Source organism: Seriola lalandi, unplaced genomic scaffold, assembly GCF_002814215.2.
Source record: "Seriola lalandi dorsalis isolate HSWRI2012SDOR001 ecotype SW California unplaced genomic scaffold, Sedor1 jcf7180002054296, whole genome shotgun sequence".
In the NCBI taxonomy this organism is placed as follows: Eukaryota; Metazoa; Chordata; class Actinopteri; order Carangiformes; family Carangidae; genus Seriola; species Seriola lalandi.
The window spans coordinates 200,284-220,021 of NW_019524849.1; the positions used below are offsets into that span (position 1 = coordinate 200,284).

The 19,738-nt window shown below is 45.2% G+C and overlaps 2 protein-coding genes across 7 annotated transcripts in view; one reads left to right on the forward strand and one right to left on the reverse strand.

The window, feature by feature from the left end:
- irak1 (interleukin-1 receptor-associated kinase 1) overlaps window positions 1-1,166 on the reverse strand; it is an 11,100-nt gene extending 9,934 nt beyond the window's left edge. For 2 of the 6 annotated variants that reach the window (XM_023406177.2, XM_087173970.1), the window contains exon 1: window positions 563-1,157. In XM_023406177.2, coding sequence (XP_023261945.1) covers window positions 563-674 — 112 coding nt within the window. In that variant the 5' untranslated portion in view covers window positions 675-1,157. Of the gene's footprint in view, window positions 1-562 lie in introns of all 6 variants that reach the window. The other 4 variants (XM_023406176.2, XM_087173969.1, XM_087173968.1 and 1 more) reach the window with 4 other exon arrangements.
- A 3,573-nt stretch (window positions 1,167-4,739) lies between these two features.
- On the forward strand, window positions 4,740-19,065 carry mecp2 (methyl CpG binding protein 2). Its single transcript, XM_023406155.2, has 6 exons — window positions 4,740-4,866; window positions 10,072-10,267; window positions 10,411-10,631; window positions 10,732-10,925; window positions 11,044-11,180; window positions 12,750-19,065. Exons 1-6 carry the CDS (start codon window positions 4,835-4,837, stop codon window positions 15,039-15,041), a joined length of 3,072 nt encoding a protein of 1,023 aa, XP_023261923.1. The 5' UTR covers window positions 4,740-4,834; the 3' UTR covers window positions 15,042-19,065.
- Window positions 19,066-19,738: the final 673 nt, after the last annotated feature.

Sequence of the window (19,738 nt, forward strand, 5' to 3'; positions counted from 1 at the left end):
GCAGAGACAGGCAGAGAGAGGGACAGAGAGAGAGAGACAGGCAGAGAGAGGGACAGAGAGAGAGAGGGACAGAGAGAGAGAGACAGGCAGAGAGAGGGACAGAGAGAGAGAGAGAGAGAGAGAGAGAGAGAGAGAGAGAGAGAGAGAGAGAGAGAGAGAGGCAGAGAGAGGGGAAGAGAGACAGAGAGAGAAAGACGGTCTAACAGACAGACAGACAAGTAAATATACAGACAGGTAAACAGACAGGCCGGTAGGTGAATGGTAAATGGACTGCACATATATATAGCGCTTCTATCATTCACATACACTCATACACTGATGGGACAGCCATCACAGGCAATTTGGGGTAAAGTATCTTGCCACAGGACACTTCAACACGCGGACTGGCGGAGCCTGCCACCTCCTGAGCCACAGGTAAGACAGACAGACAGACAGACAGACAGACAGACAGACAGACAGGCAGACAGACAGACAGACAGGCAGCTACGTAAACAAATCTGTCTGTCCCCTCCAGCTCCTAGTTAGCCATTAGCAGGCAGCCTGAGTCCTGGTTCTGACTCACCGAAGCGGGTCCAGTCCAGGTCCGACAGTCCATCCATGACCCGGCAAAAGTCCCAATGGACGGATGACGGCAGGTTGTAGAGGAAGCGTCCCCTCAGGTCTCCCCCCGACATCTCTGAACCCCTTCAAACTAAACTCTGACTAAACTCTCAAGCTAACAGGCTAACAGCTAACACCGCGCGGCCGCGAGGGGGCGTTCACAGCGGTACCCGGAGCAGTCCGTCACATCAGACCAGTCTGAGACAAACCCGATAAAGACCCTACTGAAAGCCTATTCAGTCCATGGACCGAGCACCGGTCTCACACGCCGGGATCAGCCTCACGGGTTCAACTGCTTCCGCCTGTCGACCGGCTCACTGCAATAAGAGCCGCTTCCGATGTGGTCCTCAAAAATAAAAGCCTGAGAATTTTTTTTCTGTGTGTATTACAGATGCTATGGTGTTCAGACATGTTTGAGTTAAAACCTGAGTAAAAGTTACTCTCAGTAAATCTTTGTTATTTTACTTTGTACGTTTTCAGCCGTTATGGTTCATACAGATGCTCCAGTTGCAGATCCACACTGAACAGAGACACTGAGCAGGAAGTAAAGACACAGAGGGGAACATTGATACACAAGAGTGGCAGGCAACAGGTAGAACACATCAGGGCGAGGTTCACCACAGAGTAACACAAGGACAGGAAGTAAAACAACCAAATACACAACAGGGAAGTGATTACAAAATAACACAGGAAGTACAAAGTCCACATGAATCATCAGAGGGCAGAGCATGACATCACCAGTGTTGTTAGGTCATAATGAGTCAGTTTAGTCAAAACCTCCAAAACCAAATTCTCTGTTGTGAGAAGTGACAGACAGTGTGTGAACCATTACATGTGAAGCTGATCAGAGTATGAAAGGTTCCCTCATATAAACCTGTTCCCTCATTTGTTTATTTCTCTGTTCTTTCTTCTGTTGATTCTTCATGTCTTCACTGCACCGTGCCTGTTGTGTTGTTGTTGTACTCTGTTTGTGTAGAGTTGTTTGGCTGTGATCTGATCCTGGTCCTGATCTGATCTTGGTCCTGATCTGAGTGGATCCCCCTCGCTGGTTAAGGTTTGTTAAGGCTAGTTAAGACTGGTTAAGCTAGTTGGTGTAATCTATTCTGGTGCTTCTCAGTAATATAGACCAAGCAATGCACAGCTTTAGAGCAGGTAAAGTTCAGGTCACTGCCTCTGTTAGGACTTTACATTACTTCCTGTGATGTGACACCACACCCCAACACACACACACACACACACACACACACACACACACACACACACACGCACACACACACGCAACTTCCTTTTGCCAAACTTTGTTGGGGAATTCCTGAATTAACCATTAGTTCAGTGTGTGTGTGTGTGTGTGTGTGTGTGTGTGTGTGTGTGTGTGTGTGTGTGTGTGTGTGTGTGTGTGTGTAGGTCTATCTTTGTAGGCCTAGTTTGAGTTTTGGTCAGTTCTCTCTGGGCCAAACCCTCAGATGTCTGTTTGCATGTTGAGACCTGGGGCCAGTTGCACAAAACACCTTAAGTTAAGATTTTCCTTAAAGTCTGAGTTAAGCTTTTATCTTTATCTTAGTCTTATAATTAAGGAATCACTTAAAGTCAATTAAACCATTGAACAAAAGACCTTAGCAACCGAAGTATGGAAAAAAAACTACAAGTACCCGATTCTATCTTAACCTGCAACATAACTGAGTTTTTGGTGATAAATGAAGAAAATTAACCTTAACCTTAAGTGTCATCCTTAAGTGTCATACTTAAGTAGAAAACTTAAGATGTTTTATGTAACCTGACCCTGGTTTTGAGGTTCAGGTTGGACCAGACTCAGTTGTGGCTCTGTAGTCCTGTGGTAATGGCAGAATAAAGGGCATGTCCTCAGTGATGGACAGTGATGTATTTTCACCAGAACATTAAGTGTAAACACAAGTAAAGCAAAATCAAGTTTTTATATATATAGTAAGCTGTGAGCAGTGTCCACAGGTTTCCCTCTCAGGTTACGTCCTCCAACCTGAACAACTATTCAGCTCGTTTGTCCCAACCCTCGGATACGACTTGCACGAGCATACCAGTGGATCTTTGTTGTCATGGTGTCAGTAACAGACCAGTAAGGACAAGGATAAACACATGGTTGGGGAGTGGCACAGAAACATTGGTCAGGTAAGAAAAGATTTTGATTTGTGTTAAAATAAGTATCCTACATCCTTAAATTAGAGAACCTTCGGCATGGTTACACTAAGAAACACGCAGTTAAGATCATGGCTACATTAAACAACATTTCCAATTGGACCCACACAGGAAACGATGCAGTCTCCTGGGTGTTGTCGGTCACAACAGCGTCCTCCTGACTTTCTCATTCCCCTGTCATTCACTGCGGCCACTAGAGGGCGCCCCACAATTCAACATCACTGTGAGTTGATATTTTCTACATGAGCATCGCTGGCTGCTGCAGTTAACAGCTGAGTGAACTGTAATAACTGAGACACTCAGATCTACACTTTTGTCAGCCCAGCTCATCTGTTAATGTGATGAGTGGAGGATTGTGGGAAACTGAGTCCACGTTCAGCCCCTAGAGTTGTGGAGCTAATCAGCCACACATACAGGTGTCTTTATATACAAGGTTGATAAATCATAGATGATACTGATGGAGCCTTTTGCCCCCTGCTACTGCAACACCTCACTGCGACTGATCACACTAATTATTAATATTATAATAATCTCTTTTGAAAAAGAGCCTCACGCATGGCCGCAAACCAAAACAGACACATCATTACACTTAAAACAGACAGGTCATGAGAGATAAAACACTTCAATCTGAACAAATGAAACATTCACAGAAAAAACAAAAGTTCAAAGAAAATAAAAAGTCAGGTGTGAATGATGGCCTGCACAGGAGGACCTGACACAGCTCAGGTTCATCAGACAGAAAAGTTCTGTACATGAAACCTTTGGACAACATCTAGTTTTATGTATAATGTTTTTTTTTTTTTTTTTGTCATACGTGAAACATCAGACTTTTATGGCAATTTCTTAGTGTCAAATTTTTCTCAGAAACAAAAATATATGTTTTTGTATTCATTTATAAATGCTCCATCTATTTTATTTTATATTATAACAATAAAAATATAGTACTTTTATAGTATTTTTGTTATGTTACATTTATATTACACATACACTAATACACACATGCACATTATAAATATTTGATGTATTTCATCAATGTAATGTAATTTTTCATGTTTGTCAAATGTCTCTGCAGTATTTTACTTTATGCTGTATTACATGTCTCACTGTCCCACTTTACTCAGGTATAAGGGAACTGCACTTTTGTTTGTTTTTTTCAAAGCTTATATTATTACACATAAAACACATTTATGTACACATTTGTTGCAGTGAATTTTCTAATTTTAATTTATAGTTTGTTAAGTTTTCCTTTACTCACCTCTTGTGGCTTTGTAAATGTTGTTGTATTTATGTTGCTGCTGAATAAAAAAGAGTCAGATTCTACTTTTCTCTACTTCTAACTTTTTCTTGTAGTATAATCAATAAATAATATATAAACCTGATCTCCATTGATGAATTACTGAGGGGTCCGGGGCCCTTGGCCCAGAGCCTCTGGGAGGAAGTGACTATTGATAATTATTATTTGAACGCCACAGAGATTCAGTTTAACGACCACAAATAGACTTTCAGTCTGGGGCAGTCCTGTGTAGGAGGGGGCCTTTTATTGTCTATTTCCAGGGGCCAGCTATTTCATGATCCACTCCATGATAAGCAGAAGAAAACTGATTGATGGATTAACCAATGAAAAGATGTTTTTGTCCACTGTGAGTGGACGAGTTTCATAACAAACGTCGGACAGTAAAATTTATAACTATAGGACAGAAAACACATTCAGGATCTTTGTAAATGAAAATTAAGACCTTTTAAATCTTTCTCAGGAGTTTTTAAATGTCTTATTTATACATTTATATATTTATTTATTTTAAGGGACTTGGACTTAAGATTTTCTCTGCAGGCTATGTTTATTTCTGAGCCGACCCTGAACGCCTCAGTCTGACCGTTTCAGGCCGTCACATCTCGCGGGATTACACCGCCCCTGAGCTGCGTTGACATCATGTTTGCGCAGATCTCGCGGTGTTTGGTTACTGACGGCGGTTGGAAATGGAGTCGGAGGGGGCGGGGTGCAGCAGGAGGGAGCAGAGATGTTTGGAGGCTTTTTTTTAATATAAAATTATTTATTTAAATAAAAATGGCCGCCGTGGAGAGCGGAGAGGAGAGACTGTAAGTGGGTTTTTTACATTTTATCCTCCGTTAAAGCGCCGCCTTCGCCTTCGCCGCCTCCCGCCGCCACCGAGCTTTTTCTGTCGTGTGTTTTATTGAAGTAAAGTGCGTTGGTTTTCTCCGCGGCCTGTCGCGGCGGAGCGGGGTTAGCGGGAATACGTCACCAACTTACTGCTAAGTCTGTACTTATGCTGCTGTAGCCGGAGCGGAGGTTAGCTTTAGCTTAGCCCGCTTTACGTGCGCCACCGTGCCGCTTTGACTTCCACACAACTCCGCGGGAAGTCCGGCTGGGGTCGGCAGTGGTGTGTCCGTCACAAACATCACAGCCCCGGTCACTGGTGGTGTGTCCGCCCGCCGCTGTCAGAAAGGCAGGGAGCTAACGGCTGGTAGCTAGTTAGCAAACACAGAGTGTTTTCATGTGAGGGGAACAAACAAGAGTCAGGCTGCTCAATAACCCGGGTTAACCCCCCACATCCACACACACACACACATATACACACATATACACACACACAGAGCGGCCCGCGCCCCCAGCCCCTGTCCGCGGGCTGAGATATGTTATTATGACTGATTAGCAACCAGCTGCCTCAGTGCCGCTGAGCCAGGCAGCTGTGTGTGTGTTTATGTGTGTGTGTGCGCGCGCGTTTGTGTGTGTGTGTGTGCGCGCGCGTGTGTGGTGGTGGGGTGGGGGCTTTAGGCGGGAGTCGAACCCGTGACTGTGTGTGTACAAGACGCTCTGTGTGTGTGGCCCAGTTTCCTCCGTAGCTCACTTCCTGTTCCTGTGGCTTTTGCTTCACCTCCACCTGCAGCTTCATCGCACACTTACATACACACACAAACAGCCTCGGAGACTGAGTCTGAGGGTGGAGGTCTGTGGAGGTGACAGTAGAAAGTGACTCTAGTTGAAGCTGCAGCTTTTTGTTTTATTAAATAAAGTAACTGAGTCAGTCACTGATCTGAAGTACAGCCGTGAGGTACTTGTACTTCACTGTATTGTTTCACTGTAGAATGCCTCTGTTTTACTTCACTGTAGTACTTCACTGTAGTATTTCACAGTAGTACTTCACATTAGTATTTCACAGTAGTACTTCACTGTAGTACTTCACTGTAGTACTTCCTGCTCTGTGTTCACTTCAATGACCAGTGCGAGTTATTGTTACATACAGCTGGAAATGCAGAGAAAAACATGACATGAATAAAGATGAATTCATGCACATGGAGGTGGTTTCATCACCACAGTGAGGTTAACAGACTGATTTCAGACCAGGACCTGGTGTGTGCAGGTCTCCTGAGGTGAGATTTCACACTCTGAATCAGTGCGTCTCAGTTCACTTCAGACCAGGACCAAGTGACAGACAAACGTAAAAAAAAAAACATTTTTATCAAATGTTTTCTGTCCTAATAAAAATCTGGCAGCTCTGAGTCCAGATCAGGAGAAGTTAAAACCAGCAGAGTCCAGAGACCAGACCGTGTGGACGGTGCAGAAATAAGAGACTGAGATGCTTAGGATACTCCCCTGCACATGGACACCTGGATACTGTCTAGGTCATGTGAACAAGATCAGTAATCAGGTTCTTCATGGTCTTCTATGTGAACCTCAAATTCTGAATCTGATTCAAACCAGAACACTAATGTGCATGTAAACACACTTAGTAATGGACCAGCAGCTGGCTCCGCCTGTCAGCTCCATCCATCAACTCTGCCTACCAAATTTACACAAGGAGACCTGATCTTAGTACAGCAGAGAGGAGCTCATAAGAAATGTTTATCAACACCATGTTAAACAGTAATGACAGAGTGAATGGCTGAGTGAATGACAGAGTGAATAAGACTGTAATCACTTCATCATAAAGGGTTTATGATGTTGACATCAGCAGACCTCCAACAGAAACATGTTTTTATTCCCTATCACTTCAGTCCAGGGTCACAGTAAGGGTTGAGGTCACTGAGGTGTTTTCTTTACCTGAGGCAGCGTTCACCTGAGGAGGTGTTCACCTGAGGAGGTGTTAATGTGTCTGTCACAGATCAGTTACATTGGTCTCTTCTCTGGTATAAAAACATTTAATTAAAATAAGATTGAGGCAGTTGTTATTTTTATTATTTTATTATTCCCATCAGAAAGATGCACCTGTGTAACGGTCACACCTGTATTCAATGAGCCAGCTCCATTCACTGAATGAAAAGTGTGACATGTGGGTGAAATTTCTGAAAGCTAGTAAGATGACCTTTGGTGTGTATATTGAACTTCTGTTATCTAGTCCAACATTTCTGGGGGAGGGGTCTTGTGCTGTACTAGTGAGGTCTGTACACCTCATCGTGTTCAGGTTGGAGAGCAACACACCTGCTGCAGGTTCTTCTGGATCAGTGTGTGCATGTGTAAACTAGTGCTGACCGATTAATCTTGTTTTCATCGTCATCGCAATATGAACATATGCAATAATCACATCGCAAAAGACGGATTGAAATGCGATGAATAAGAACAAAATATTTTATTTACACACGCCATGCAGTCAGGTTTTCAGGACGCAGCGCTTCAGCCTGAAAAAAACTACCGCGTTTTTGTGTTGGGCTGCAGCGTCTCTCTCTCTCGCTCTCTCACACACACACACACACACACACGGAGGCAGCGGTCGAGACCAGTGAGGAGTTAACTTTGTACCAGAGCTGACAACAACTACGGTCGTAGCTCTGTGAGTGTCATCATAAAGTTTGCGAGTAAAAAAGCTATTAGCGTCCCTCATGACGCCACCAGTTTGGCAAGATTTAAACGAAGAAAAACTATATTTTCAACTTCTCCCATCCACCGCGGTTTGTTTTAAGCTTATAGTGAACTGTTTTGAATAAGCTAAAGAGAAAACTTTCTGTGTGTAGACTGCAGCTTCATTTGACACCAACCGTTGTAGATTTATAGCTACAGGTTGAGATTGCCCCCCCCAGCCACGTTACCTGCAGTAGAGGGAGGAGGACGGAGGAGATGACCGATAGTGACCTTTGTGTGTGTTCTTCATTCAGCTTCACTCAGCAAAACTGTATATGTACACTTCAGTATTTGCTTATTTATCGCAAGTAATATTGTCATCGCAATATTGAACAGTGTCATCGCACATCACAAATTTTCCTCATATTTTGCAGGCCAAGTGTAAACAGAAGCAGCAAGTTGAGGTCTGAAGCTGTAACCACTTCTTATTATCACTAGTAATTTATCAATATTTGTTCAATATATTGACTAACCTTTTCAGCTCTAGTACCAGCATCATCAACATTATCATTATGGGGACCTATGTGCCATCTGGGCAGCAGCTTTATGATCCTTTATTTATTTTAAATTTTAAATATAAAATAACCTTAATTAATTTAAATAATTAGATTAATTTAAACAGTGTCTTTACCTTCAAGTGCAGCTCGTTAAATCAGAACATTAAGTGATTATATCTCCGTGTGAAATCGTGGCTCATGTATTCAAGAGTTACCAAACATATCGGAAAAAACATCCACATGAAGCTGGTTTAAATCTGGACATTTTTTTTCCACCTGCACTTCAACAAAACACATGCACCTGCAGATGTTTGTGCTTGACAAACACCCGTTGCAGAACAAATGTGTTTATCCACAGATGAGTGAGTCCATTTGTTTGAAGGCAGAAGTGATGAGTCTCATTTAACCTGACAAGAATAACTATTTAATCTGATATGTTCAATTATAGTGTGACCGGATGGACCCTGCGGGCCCCGGGGCCTGTAGCCCCTATCTGAAGTGACTTGCGTCTTTTTTGAAAGTCAATCAAAAACCATCTTATATTAGTTTTTAGTGACTTTGTGACAAACAGTCTCTGGATAACTGATGTGTTTCCACAGACTTAATCATATGCTCTGTCCCTGTCAGATCAACCAATAAATCAATAGCTGGTAAACCCAGCTGGTCACACAAAACGACATCTAACCACATCACACTGGAAACCTTTATTATCTAAAGACATTAGTTAATGTGGAGAATTAATAATAATTGATGGATTACTAGTTTCTGCCCTGAAGTAAAGTCTCTGAAAAGTGGACACATCAGTGAAAAACATTATAGTGAAACACTGTAAAACTGTTGTTGATCTGAATACAGTGATGAATGTTTGTTGATGAGTGAAATGTAAAAGCATGAATATCAACAGAGGTCAGACATCAGCTGATAGAGTTGTAAAAATCACTTCCTGTTTGCACCTGGATGAGCCGTTCAGACACGTGATGACTGTATAGATCTGGTTTTACAGCCTTCGGTTTGATTCTGTCTCAGACCACAGACCTGAACACTCCTGAGGAAATCCACCACAGGGATCATCAGTCAAAGTCTTCTTAAAGGTTCAGAGGCTGATTTTAGAACTTCCTGTGTGTGTGTGTTCGGGGACACAGCCATGGGCTGTAACTTTAATTCTTCCTTTAGTTGCTTCACAATGAAAGCCTCATTCTGCTTCAATCACTAAAGCTAAAAGGTAAAAATATTCAACAGTTAGAACAATACTGAAGTGAAGTGACATCTCTTATCACATCTGATCTCAGAACAGTGTTCTGTCCCATAAAGGATCTGATGCCTATTTGCATTCATTGTGTAATTTACTGCCCTCTTGTGGTGGCAGCAGGGTACTGTCTCTGAAGCTAGCTTGACTACAGTTGTAGCTATAGTTTCTGTCATTTTCGTGGGTGTGACTGTGTCGCAAACGTTGACAAAAACAAGGACAGCAGCCTTTCTTGGAGGTTTGTGCATTACGATAATCCTGGATCTTTGACGGGTGACTAGCTATAGCCGAAGTGTGTATCAAACTGTCCCAGGCTCAGTTTCTACCATTCTGACAACAGTTATGATTATTGCAGCATTATTATACAGATGCGCAGACGTGTGTGGAAACTAAACTTAGAGACTAAGAGACAGCAGTAGCAAGTAAACAAGCAGGTTACACTAATTTATCATCTCTGTGTGAGATCTGCTGGAAGTTTGAGAAGTTTGAGACAGAATGTTGTTACAAGAATAGAGCAGCTGCTTTTAGGAATAGATCAATACGTAGAGAGAGAGAGACAGCCAGACAGACGCTACCACCCAACCCCCCACCCCATTAGAAAGGAGGCCAGACTGACAAATTAAAGAAAATACTGTGCCGTTTTAACCATGTGATGTCATGAGTGATGTAATGTCAACAGGCTTGATGTCATCTGTTTTCTATAGGGAGGAGGGTCAAGAGGGTGAGGAGGGACCTGTCGACCCTCAGCCCCCCATTAGAGAGAGAGACAGGTCCCACAGTAAGACCAAGAAGGCCCGCAGGGAGCGTCGCCATGCTGAACGGCGGGCTGAGACCACATCATCAGCCATGCCCGCAACAACTGGCCTGCAGCCAAAGACAGGGGTGGAGCCACAGACCCAGGTAAAGACAGGTGTTGCCTGCCAAAGCAGGTGGAGTCCTGAAGGGACTGGGTTTTAACACCTTCCAAACAATATGACGTAATCCTATATGATACAAATATATCCTTGACGAAAAGATGGCTTCATGTTACTTTCTACCTGCAGGTGTTGGATCCGGTGGCGGGCCCCTCAGAGCCGGTGTCAGCACCAGGGTCAGAATCTGCAGCTGGGAGTGAGTCTGCAGGTTCTCCAAGGCAGCGGCGCTCGATCATCCGGGACCGCGGGCCGCTGTACGATGACCCATCACTGCCTGAAGGTTGGACTCGCAAACTCAAACAGAGGAAGTCCGGACGCTCTGCGGGGAAGTTTGATGTCTACCTGATCAAGTAATCTACACCCACTCATGATGCTGAGTCAGTTCTTCATGATGAGATGGAGTACTCGCACAGTTTTAGTAATATTTTTTTTTTTTGTCTTACTATTAAGCTCGGAGGGGAAGGCATTTCGTTCCAAGGTGGAACTTATTGCTTATTTCCAGAAGGTTGGTGACACAACCACTGACCCCAACGATTTTGATTTCACTGTCACTGGACGTGGAAGCCCCTCCCGCCGCGAGAAACGTCCCCCCAAAAAACCAAAGGTGGTGAAACCATCGGGGCGAGGCCGTGGGCGGCCCAAAGGTACTCAGGCCCTGACCCTAAAAGTTAACCTTTAGTCATTTTATTGAACTCAACAGTCATTTCAACCACAACATTTCCTCAGGTTTTTGTGTGTTTATCTTATGTTTTGTTTGTGTAGGCAGTGGAAAGATGCGGCAAGCTACAGAGGGTGTGGCCATGAAGCGCGTGGTTGAGAAAACTCCAGGCAAACTGCTGGTCAAGATGCCCTTCAGCAAGGCAGAGTCCTCCACTGGCACCACCTCCACTGCCTCAAAGGTATGGCTGGTCTGTCATTCAGTGTAAGGATCACAACTATAAACTAACCAGTTAATGTCCCAATTCTTCCATCCGGGGATTCTTGGAGAACTTTGTTTTCAAGCAGAAAAACTAAACCTGATGTGAAAAGATGCAGACCTTTGAAGACTGACCTTTGACATGCTTTTGCATATTTTTTCACATACACCTCAATACTTGATAATATCGAAAGATGTTCTAATATCATGTTCTAAGCCCTCCACCTTGTTGTGGTGGAGTTCCTTGTGTTTCCCATCACCATCAGAGCAATCCTTCAGCAGCTCATGGTAGGGCCTTGGTAAAGGCAAATTGGTCCCAGGTGAGCTACACATTCATAAACCCTTATGAACTAGCCAACACAGGAAAGAGCAACCTTGCCGTGTTGAGCGAGATTGTAGCAGAGTTGCTAACTGATGCCACCTGGTGGTCAGTATATCAGATGGCAGGGGCGGCTACCAGACATACCTGGTTAAGCCAAACTCGTAGTAAGGGTGAACTGGGAACATCTCTCTGAGAACCCTGCGGGCAAGGTCTTTAACTTCCACCTTTCTCATGGGCTGATGTGGGTGTGGATTTCATGGGAGTCTTGTACAAAGCATTCAGGTGTCTGCTTAGAGTTGTGGCCTGAAGGTTCATTGATGCCTATTGTGGTGGCAGCCGAAGAACAAGCTAGTGCATACCCCAGACAAAGCATAAGGAAAAGACATTTAGTGGCCTTAAGCTCAAGGAACTCATGAATCAGCAGAAAGGTAGACAGAGGACCGTAGTTACTGTGGTCAGAGATGTTGAAACCTTAGTGGGGAGGCAGTGAGGAAGGACTTTCAGTAGGCCTCAGAAAGGTTCCAGCCATGTCTCAGGAACCAGAGAGAGAGACTTTGCCCAAGCTTGACAGAAACTGCTCACCTTGACTGGGGATAACATTGAGTGACAGAAGGAACATTTTCAGAGACTCCCGAGTCTACCAGCAGTTTATTCTTGCAAGGATAATCCAGATGTGCTTTGTGTGATGCCTCTCCATCTATCAAAATCTGTTGAAGACTCATTTCTTCCGAGAGCACCACCTCTTCTAACACCCTAACATGTCCAACTAGCTCTTACTATTAACTTTCACTGCACTTCTTTAACTGTGATCTCCTTCACTTATTAAATAGATGTAGTACTTAGTACCTACACCAAGGTCTCCTACTGCACTGAAGCTTTAGTGTAATGTCCCTCACAGTAAGTCACTCTGGATGAAAGAGCCTGACAGATGAGTGAATGGAAATGTGCTTAGAGAGGATGCATGGCTTTGTGTTTGTCTTGTAAAAGGTGCTGTGGACTTTGCCAAGGCTGTGCAGTTATGTTTGTGATTTTCATGGTGAGGATGTCAAAGCACCGTCTAGAGTGGATCCTAACAAACTCAGGTGGAGTGCAGTGGTGTGCATTGACATGGCCTTGATGGGGATGCAGAAGGTGTAGTGCCTTAGGGCCTTTCATTATGCAGTGTGTTTTATTATACATTTTTTAAATAGCAGTAGTAATGTTGATGGTGATGTGTTAATTTGCCTGCAGGTGGTATCTCCTGCCCTGGTGCCCAAGTCCCGTCCTGGGAGAAAAAGGAAATCAGAACAGGAACTTCCACCCCCACCACAGACTGCCCCCAAGAAACGGGGCAGGAAACCAGCCTCGGCTTCAGCAGCATCATCAGGTGCCACAGCATCCACCTCCACGGCATCAACCTCTGGTAGCTCAACAGCTGGGAGCTACACAGCAGCTGCCATCTTAGCTGCTGAGGCCAAACGGAGAGCAGCCAAGGAGTCTTCCACCAAACCTGTTGTCCAGGAAACAGCTCTGCCAATCAAAAAACGCAAAACGAGAGAAACAGTGGAGGAGCGGGAGAGTGTTCAGACTCCAGCGGCCACGACAACAGAGACTGAAAGGAGGGCTACTACAGAGGGGGAGGGAAGTATAGGGGAGAGGGCTCCAAGCTCAGAGCCTCAGCCCGCCCCCTCTGAGCAGAGCCAGTCACAATCACAGAAGCAGCCCACTGCTTCAGATGAAAGCCAATCACATGGACACAAGACTCATAAAGGGAGGAAGCACAAGGAGAAAATGGGAATAGCAACAGGAGATGGAGGAACCAGAGGAGAGGAAATGGGTGAGGATTCAGGTGATAAGGGAGGAGAGGGAGGAAGGAGTAGCAGCAGCAGCAGTAGCATTAGTCCATCAAAAAGCCACAAAAGGAAGGACAGGCCACCTCACAAACACCACCATCATCACCACCACCACCACCATCATCATCGCCACCAACAGTCCTCTGCCTCCACATTGGATCAGCCTCCTCCTCTTCCTCCTCCTCCTCCTCCAGCCTCTGGACACCCGACACCCTCCAGCCAGTCGAGGCCTGAAATTGAGTCCCAGACCGTGCCTATGATCACCACCCAACAATCGCAGCACAGCCAGCAAGTTCCTTCCAGACCGCAGTCCAAGGCTGTGCCTCAGTCCCTGCCTGAACCTCAGCATCCTGGCCCTCAACCACACCACCAGGCCCAACCCCGTCCTCAACAACATCCCCAGACCCAGTCTCCCAGTCAGCCCCCAGCCCAGCCTCGATACCCAGCACACCAGTCCTCTCCGACCAGGCATGTCCTGCCCCAGCCACGGCCGCAACAACTCGTGCCCCAAACTCACAGTCAGGTTCAGGCGTCCCCCCAAAAAGCCCAGCCACAGCTTGTCCATTCCCCAGCCCAGCACCGAACCCCACTTCAGGCTCAGCATGCTCCACCTCAGTCACACCCTCCTCAGTCCCCATCCATTCTGCATGTTCATCCGCCCCAAACGAGGCATTCACATCCACAAACCCAGTCCCCCACAGCAGTCCAACCTCAAACCCTGCCCAGACACCCGTCTCAACCCCAGAGCCAGCCCAAACAACAATCTCAATCCCAGCCACGGCACACACTGCAGCCTCAGCCCCAACCCCAGACCAGGACGCCAACCCAACTTCAGACTCAATCCCAGTCCAGAACCCCTGCCCAATTGCAGCCTCAAATCCAGCCCAGAACTCCAGCCCAAACGCAGCCTCAACCCCAGTCCAGGACCGCAGCCCAAATGCAGCCTCAACACCAGTCCAGGACCCCAGCCCAAACTCAGCCTCAACACCAGTCCAGAGCCCCAGCCCAACCTCAACCTCACCTGCAACCGAGGCATCAAGCGCAGACCCAACTGCAGACGAGGCACCCTACGCAACACCAACTCCAGACTCAATACAGACCGCAACCCAGACAGTCTCTCTCCCAGCCTAGGCCAGCCCAGTCCCAATCCCAGTCCCAAGCACAACCACACTTTCAGCGTATTCAAACACAGATGCGCCCCCAGCCCCACTCTCAGCTAACCAGGCCCCATGTGCAGCATTCATCCCACAGGCCATCTCCCAGCCTAACCAGGACCAACCTGGTCCCTGCTCAGCAGAACCAGAGTGAACAGCCCCAAGATCTGAGCACTCCACGGGCTGGCCGAGGAAGCCTGCCACCAAGCCTAGAGGTGAGCATGGAAGACGTCAGGGTTGAGGGGAGAGGGGAACCGGCCATGACATCAGAAAGCAGAGAGGTTTTAGGAGGAGAAAGAGGGTCAAACAGCACCTCAAGACCTCCCAGCTCCATGCCCACTGGACCTCCTGGAGTAGCCGGGCCCGGGGTTGGTCTTGTCCCTGGGGCAGATGGTAGGGCCAGGCTTCGGGCAGAGCCAGAAGCAGCAGGTGAGGGCAGGGAGCTCAGAGACATCGTCCCCCAGTCCGCCGTCCCATGCCCCAGCCGAGAAGAAACCGTAGAGTCACGGACTGCCGTCAGCGAAAGAGTCAGCTGATTGGGCGGACCGATGAACAGGCTGACTGATCAATAGACTGACGGACTGAGTCAGTGCCAGGTCGAAGAGGAGTGTGACTGGGCTGTTCATGGAGGTTTCATGTTTTTACACTGTTTTCAGATAGAAGGATCGTGTCACACAGAGCTGGTAAGGACTGTCGTCTGATTCTGTCTGGAGACTCTGTAAAGTTCTGGATCAGAGAACCAACCTGGACAGCTGGAGAGGAGAACGCATAGTGTCTTTTTATAGGAAAAACTAATGAAAAGGAAAAACCGATAAAAAAGTGTGTGTGTATATATAATCAAAAGGCAGCTGTTGTGTCCCGCTAGTCTCCGTGGGGAGGGGGGAAGTAGTTTGGAACTAAAAACCAACGCTTAACAACACATTACTCTAAACGAAACGTTGCTTCCGGAATATAACCTGTTTTTTTTATTTCGTATTTTGATAGTTTATTGTTTTGTCTCTGTTATACAGCTTTAAACTCTGATATTATTGACTGACGGTCCCTCGCTCATCGCCTTGCTGCTGACTGACAGTCCCTTATTTAAAGTCCTGCTCTTAACTGATTGTCTTTCACTAAAAGTCCTCCTATTGACTGACAGTCCCTTTCTGAAACTAGTCCTTGACTGAAAGCCTCAGAGGTGATGTGGGGCGGCGGTTTGCACCTTAAACTGGTTTCTTAAAAACCTCACATTTGTTTTCCTCCCCATTTTCCATTAAACCCACAATAAACAGGGGTCAGTAACGTTTTCCATCCACTTCCAGAATGCCCCCTACAGGTAGCCAATCTGAAGTACGAGTACATTGAATTTATGAACCTACTCAGACCTCATTCTGAGCTGAGTCTTTGAAACCCATTGTTATTATCGTTTGAAATATTTGATCAGTTTGAGGAGTTCTTGATTCCTCCTGTCAGACACTGAAACGGAGACATTTGAGTCAGCTGTTTGATGAGAAAACCTCGACCACTCCTCATTTGTTTTTCAAGTATTTCAAGTGAATGGTTCTTCCAGTTTAGAGATTCTTCCATACTGTTCTTCATTGAATCTATTAGTCTTTTTGTTTCCAAAGGAAGCGCTTTGAATATCAACCAAACCCACTTTACAGTAGCTTTATGTTAGTTTAATGTGGGAAATGGACTCATTGTTTATTGTTTCTTCGTGTTGAATGTCTGGAACAGTTTGCACTCCTCCAGTTTGTACAATCAACCGCCTGCATGTCGCTCAGAGACCCTGCAGGCCTTCAACCAGAGACGCACATACGCAGAGGTCGACCTTTCAGAGGTTTTACTGTTGGCCATGTTGGTGTTCGGCAGAAGTAAAACCCTGAACGAGGTCTGGTTCAGCTTCATGTGGAGTCAGATGTGTTGGAGACAGCAACAGAAAACGATTCATTGAGCCGAAAACTAACTTTGAGTCTGTAAGTCCAGATCTGAGAGCATGAAGGATAGATTCATGAGCACAGGACAAGTTACGACAACGAGGACAGAACCTGATCCTGATCCCTGAGTGCAGGACTGTGTCCTTCTTCTTAACTGCTCTCACTTTCAAATTCACTTTCAGCAGGAAAATACAGAGCAGGTGTCATTGGAATAAAATACTAGTTAGTGTCACAAAACGTAACATGGTACAACAACTTGGCCACAGTTAGGAGTCACAGTTTCAGAGGTACTGACAGAGTCATGACACCTTATTTCATTTTCTCATGGAGCAGAAAAACAAGAGTCTTCTGCTGTAATGTTACTAAATGATACCACTATAGCTACGATGCAGACATGCTTACAGTAGATTATTTTAGTAACAACGCTGCATCTGCAGCTGATATTTCACCAAGTGAAGACTTTCTGTCTAACATGAGATCAGTTTGTTATTGTACAGCTCTGGAAATTCAGAAACACATGTCAGTAGTGTTGACTGAGTCGACTGTGATTGGCTGCACTCACAGAGGTCAGAGCAGGTGACCACTGACTGACAGTGCAGCGGCACATCCCTGAGTTTGTTTGTTTTAGTCTGAACCAGTGGATGAGTTGATAAATTTCACTTCAATTTCTTTTCACACGGAAAAAAATGTAACCAATGTGCATCAGTAAATTCAGGTGAGAATGTTTTCATCTCTCATTGGTCAGATGTGTCTGAGTGACAAAGTAAACACAGGAAGAAGGTCTAGTCTGCCGTAGCGCACTGTTATACTAGTGATTTACTGACATGTACGTCAGAGCCATTGTTCACATGATTGTGTATCTGCAGGATTAAAAAGTCCCTCCACTAGGGGGCAGATTAGGGCCTGGTCATCATCACTGAAAACAGAACATCTTCATTGAGAACTTCTTTGGCTCAACGTAAACAGAAATAAACAAAAACCATGGCAAAACTACATGTTACAGTGTTGTTGAGAAAACGGTCGTGGTGACATTGTATGTGGTTTATCAGACAGACAAGCTCTGAGTTTCTCTTCCAAATTTCTGATGCTACCCCCACTTGTCATGTGTTAAACTTCATTTCATGGAAACGTAGTGTTAATTTCTCAGGATGTGAAAAACCAACGCTCCCAGGGAGTGCAGGACATCCAGGTAGCCCTGATGTCCACACAGACATGTAGTTAGGAGCAAGAATATCATCAGCTTTAATATGAAGAAGCAAATCCAGGTCAGACCTCCATTCATTCTCCTGCTAATGTTAGCTGCTAGCAACTGATGATCTGGTTCATCCTATCATGTAGAGCACAGATGACATTTAGCTTAAACCTTCAGAGTCCACCTTGTAGTGGGGACAGATTGAGGTCAGACAATGTTCCCACCACCTCCAAAATTTATTTGGAACTGAGACCACTTCCTCCAGAGGGTTTTGGTAAGGTTGTCTTGGTCCAAGAATGATTCTTTGTTCAGATCAACTGAAACAAACTAGGAACCAGAGTATGATTCAACTCAACACAACACAACAAAAACAAAACAACCAGAGAAGTTTACTTCTTAAATCTGCTCAGGTGACTCAAAGGCTCCACCAGGTGGCAAAGACCAGGTAGCACACCCACAAAGAAATAAATAAAATCTAAACACTGCAGATAAAATGAAACTGAAGAATTAAAATAAATTACATTAAAGAATAACCTGTGCTGTAAGTTTATAAACACACGAATCACCATGGTTACTGAGTTCATCCATGAGGCAGTTTCCTCCACAGTGTAATCGTCACATTAATATGAAGCTCTGTAATTGGCTTTTTGTTGGTGAAATGCACCCTGGGAGTCGTATTTGACTTCTTTACAGCTTCTGTAACTCTGAGGTTTTAATACTCCTGTCTGTGAACACCTATCTGTTAGCTCCACCTTTCAGAGTCCAACCTGTCCTGCTCGTCTGAATCTGTCTCAGATCTGAACCTGCAGCTCCTGTCTGAATGTTAACTTTAGCACCTTAGTGTCCTCGTGTCTCTGTGGAGACGCCTCTAGCACTTTAGCAATGACGTTGGAAAATTTTGCTTTTCATCCTGAACCGGACAAAACAAAGTGAATGTCTTCATCCTGGATCAAATACATGTGCCTCGTTCTTTAAAGTCCTCGTCTGGTCACCTTGTTACCGTGGTAATGCTGTCCGGATCCACCTGACGCTCCTCCCCTCTGCGTACGTGGCGCTCCACCTGCCGCCCAGTCTGCTCAGAGCAGTGAACCTGTTAGCATGCTGTCTCTCACGCAGCTGCGGAAATCAAACGTCCCTCTGTGAACGAACTCACTCCACAGGACTTGACCCGGCACAAACTACAGTAACCAGCCTCCATATTGCATGTTCCAGAGTTTAGTGCCTATAATATTGTGCGTCTTGCCAGAAGCCACCATGTCAGCCAAGCCATGTTGTGTTTCTAGACTTAGTAGTGATGTGTGTGGTGACTTCATAGTTGCTAATATTGAGGATGAATATTCTGCTTTTACTCTGGTTGGATCAGTGGAAACTCCAATACACTGTCGCTGTAGACAAACTAGTTTTTACCTGTTTTTATTTTTCTTTCTAACTAAAAGCGTTTGTTGTCCCTGATCTGTGGTCGTCTGACTGTTTGCCTCACACATAACAGGGTCAGCAGCAGAACCTGAGTCCCTCACAAGCTGAGTCGAACCACATCTGTGGATCCAGTAATCTGTAGTTGACTCCCCTACACACACACCAGGTTCACCACAATCTGAGATGATTAGCTGATTGATAGATTAGTCAATTGACAGAGTCTTTTTCTCACGTGTGAATATTTTCTCTTACACTAAACTCAGCGTCTGAGGTTTAGATATTTTATATTTTATATTATTAAAAATACCTGTCAGATGTATTGATAGACAGAACAACAACCTCACTGAGGTTTTCTGATTTTAATAAAACTCAACTTTACAACAGATGAGCATCAAATCAACAGTTCAGGTCTCAAAACCAGATTCTGACAGGGTCTCTACAACACCAGGACCCGGAGGTGGAGGATGGAGGACCAGTTACAGCTGATAATCTGCTTCAGCTGAGCAAGTTTGTGATTAATTCAATTATCTAGACCCAAATGAGGTGGAGTAAATCTGGGCCCCTGAGGAGGCCTCCCCCGCTCCAGTGACCTCTTCAGGTTCAGGTTCAGTTCATTTTTGGTTTCACTGACATATGGAAAAGTAAAATTTGTAAGGCCAGACCCCAAAAGCAGAGTGGCCCCTAAACCTCCAGGTCCCGTGAGCCAGCA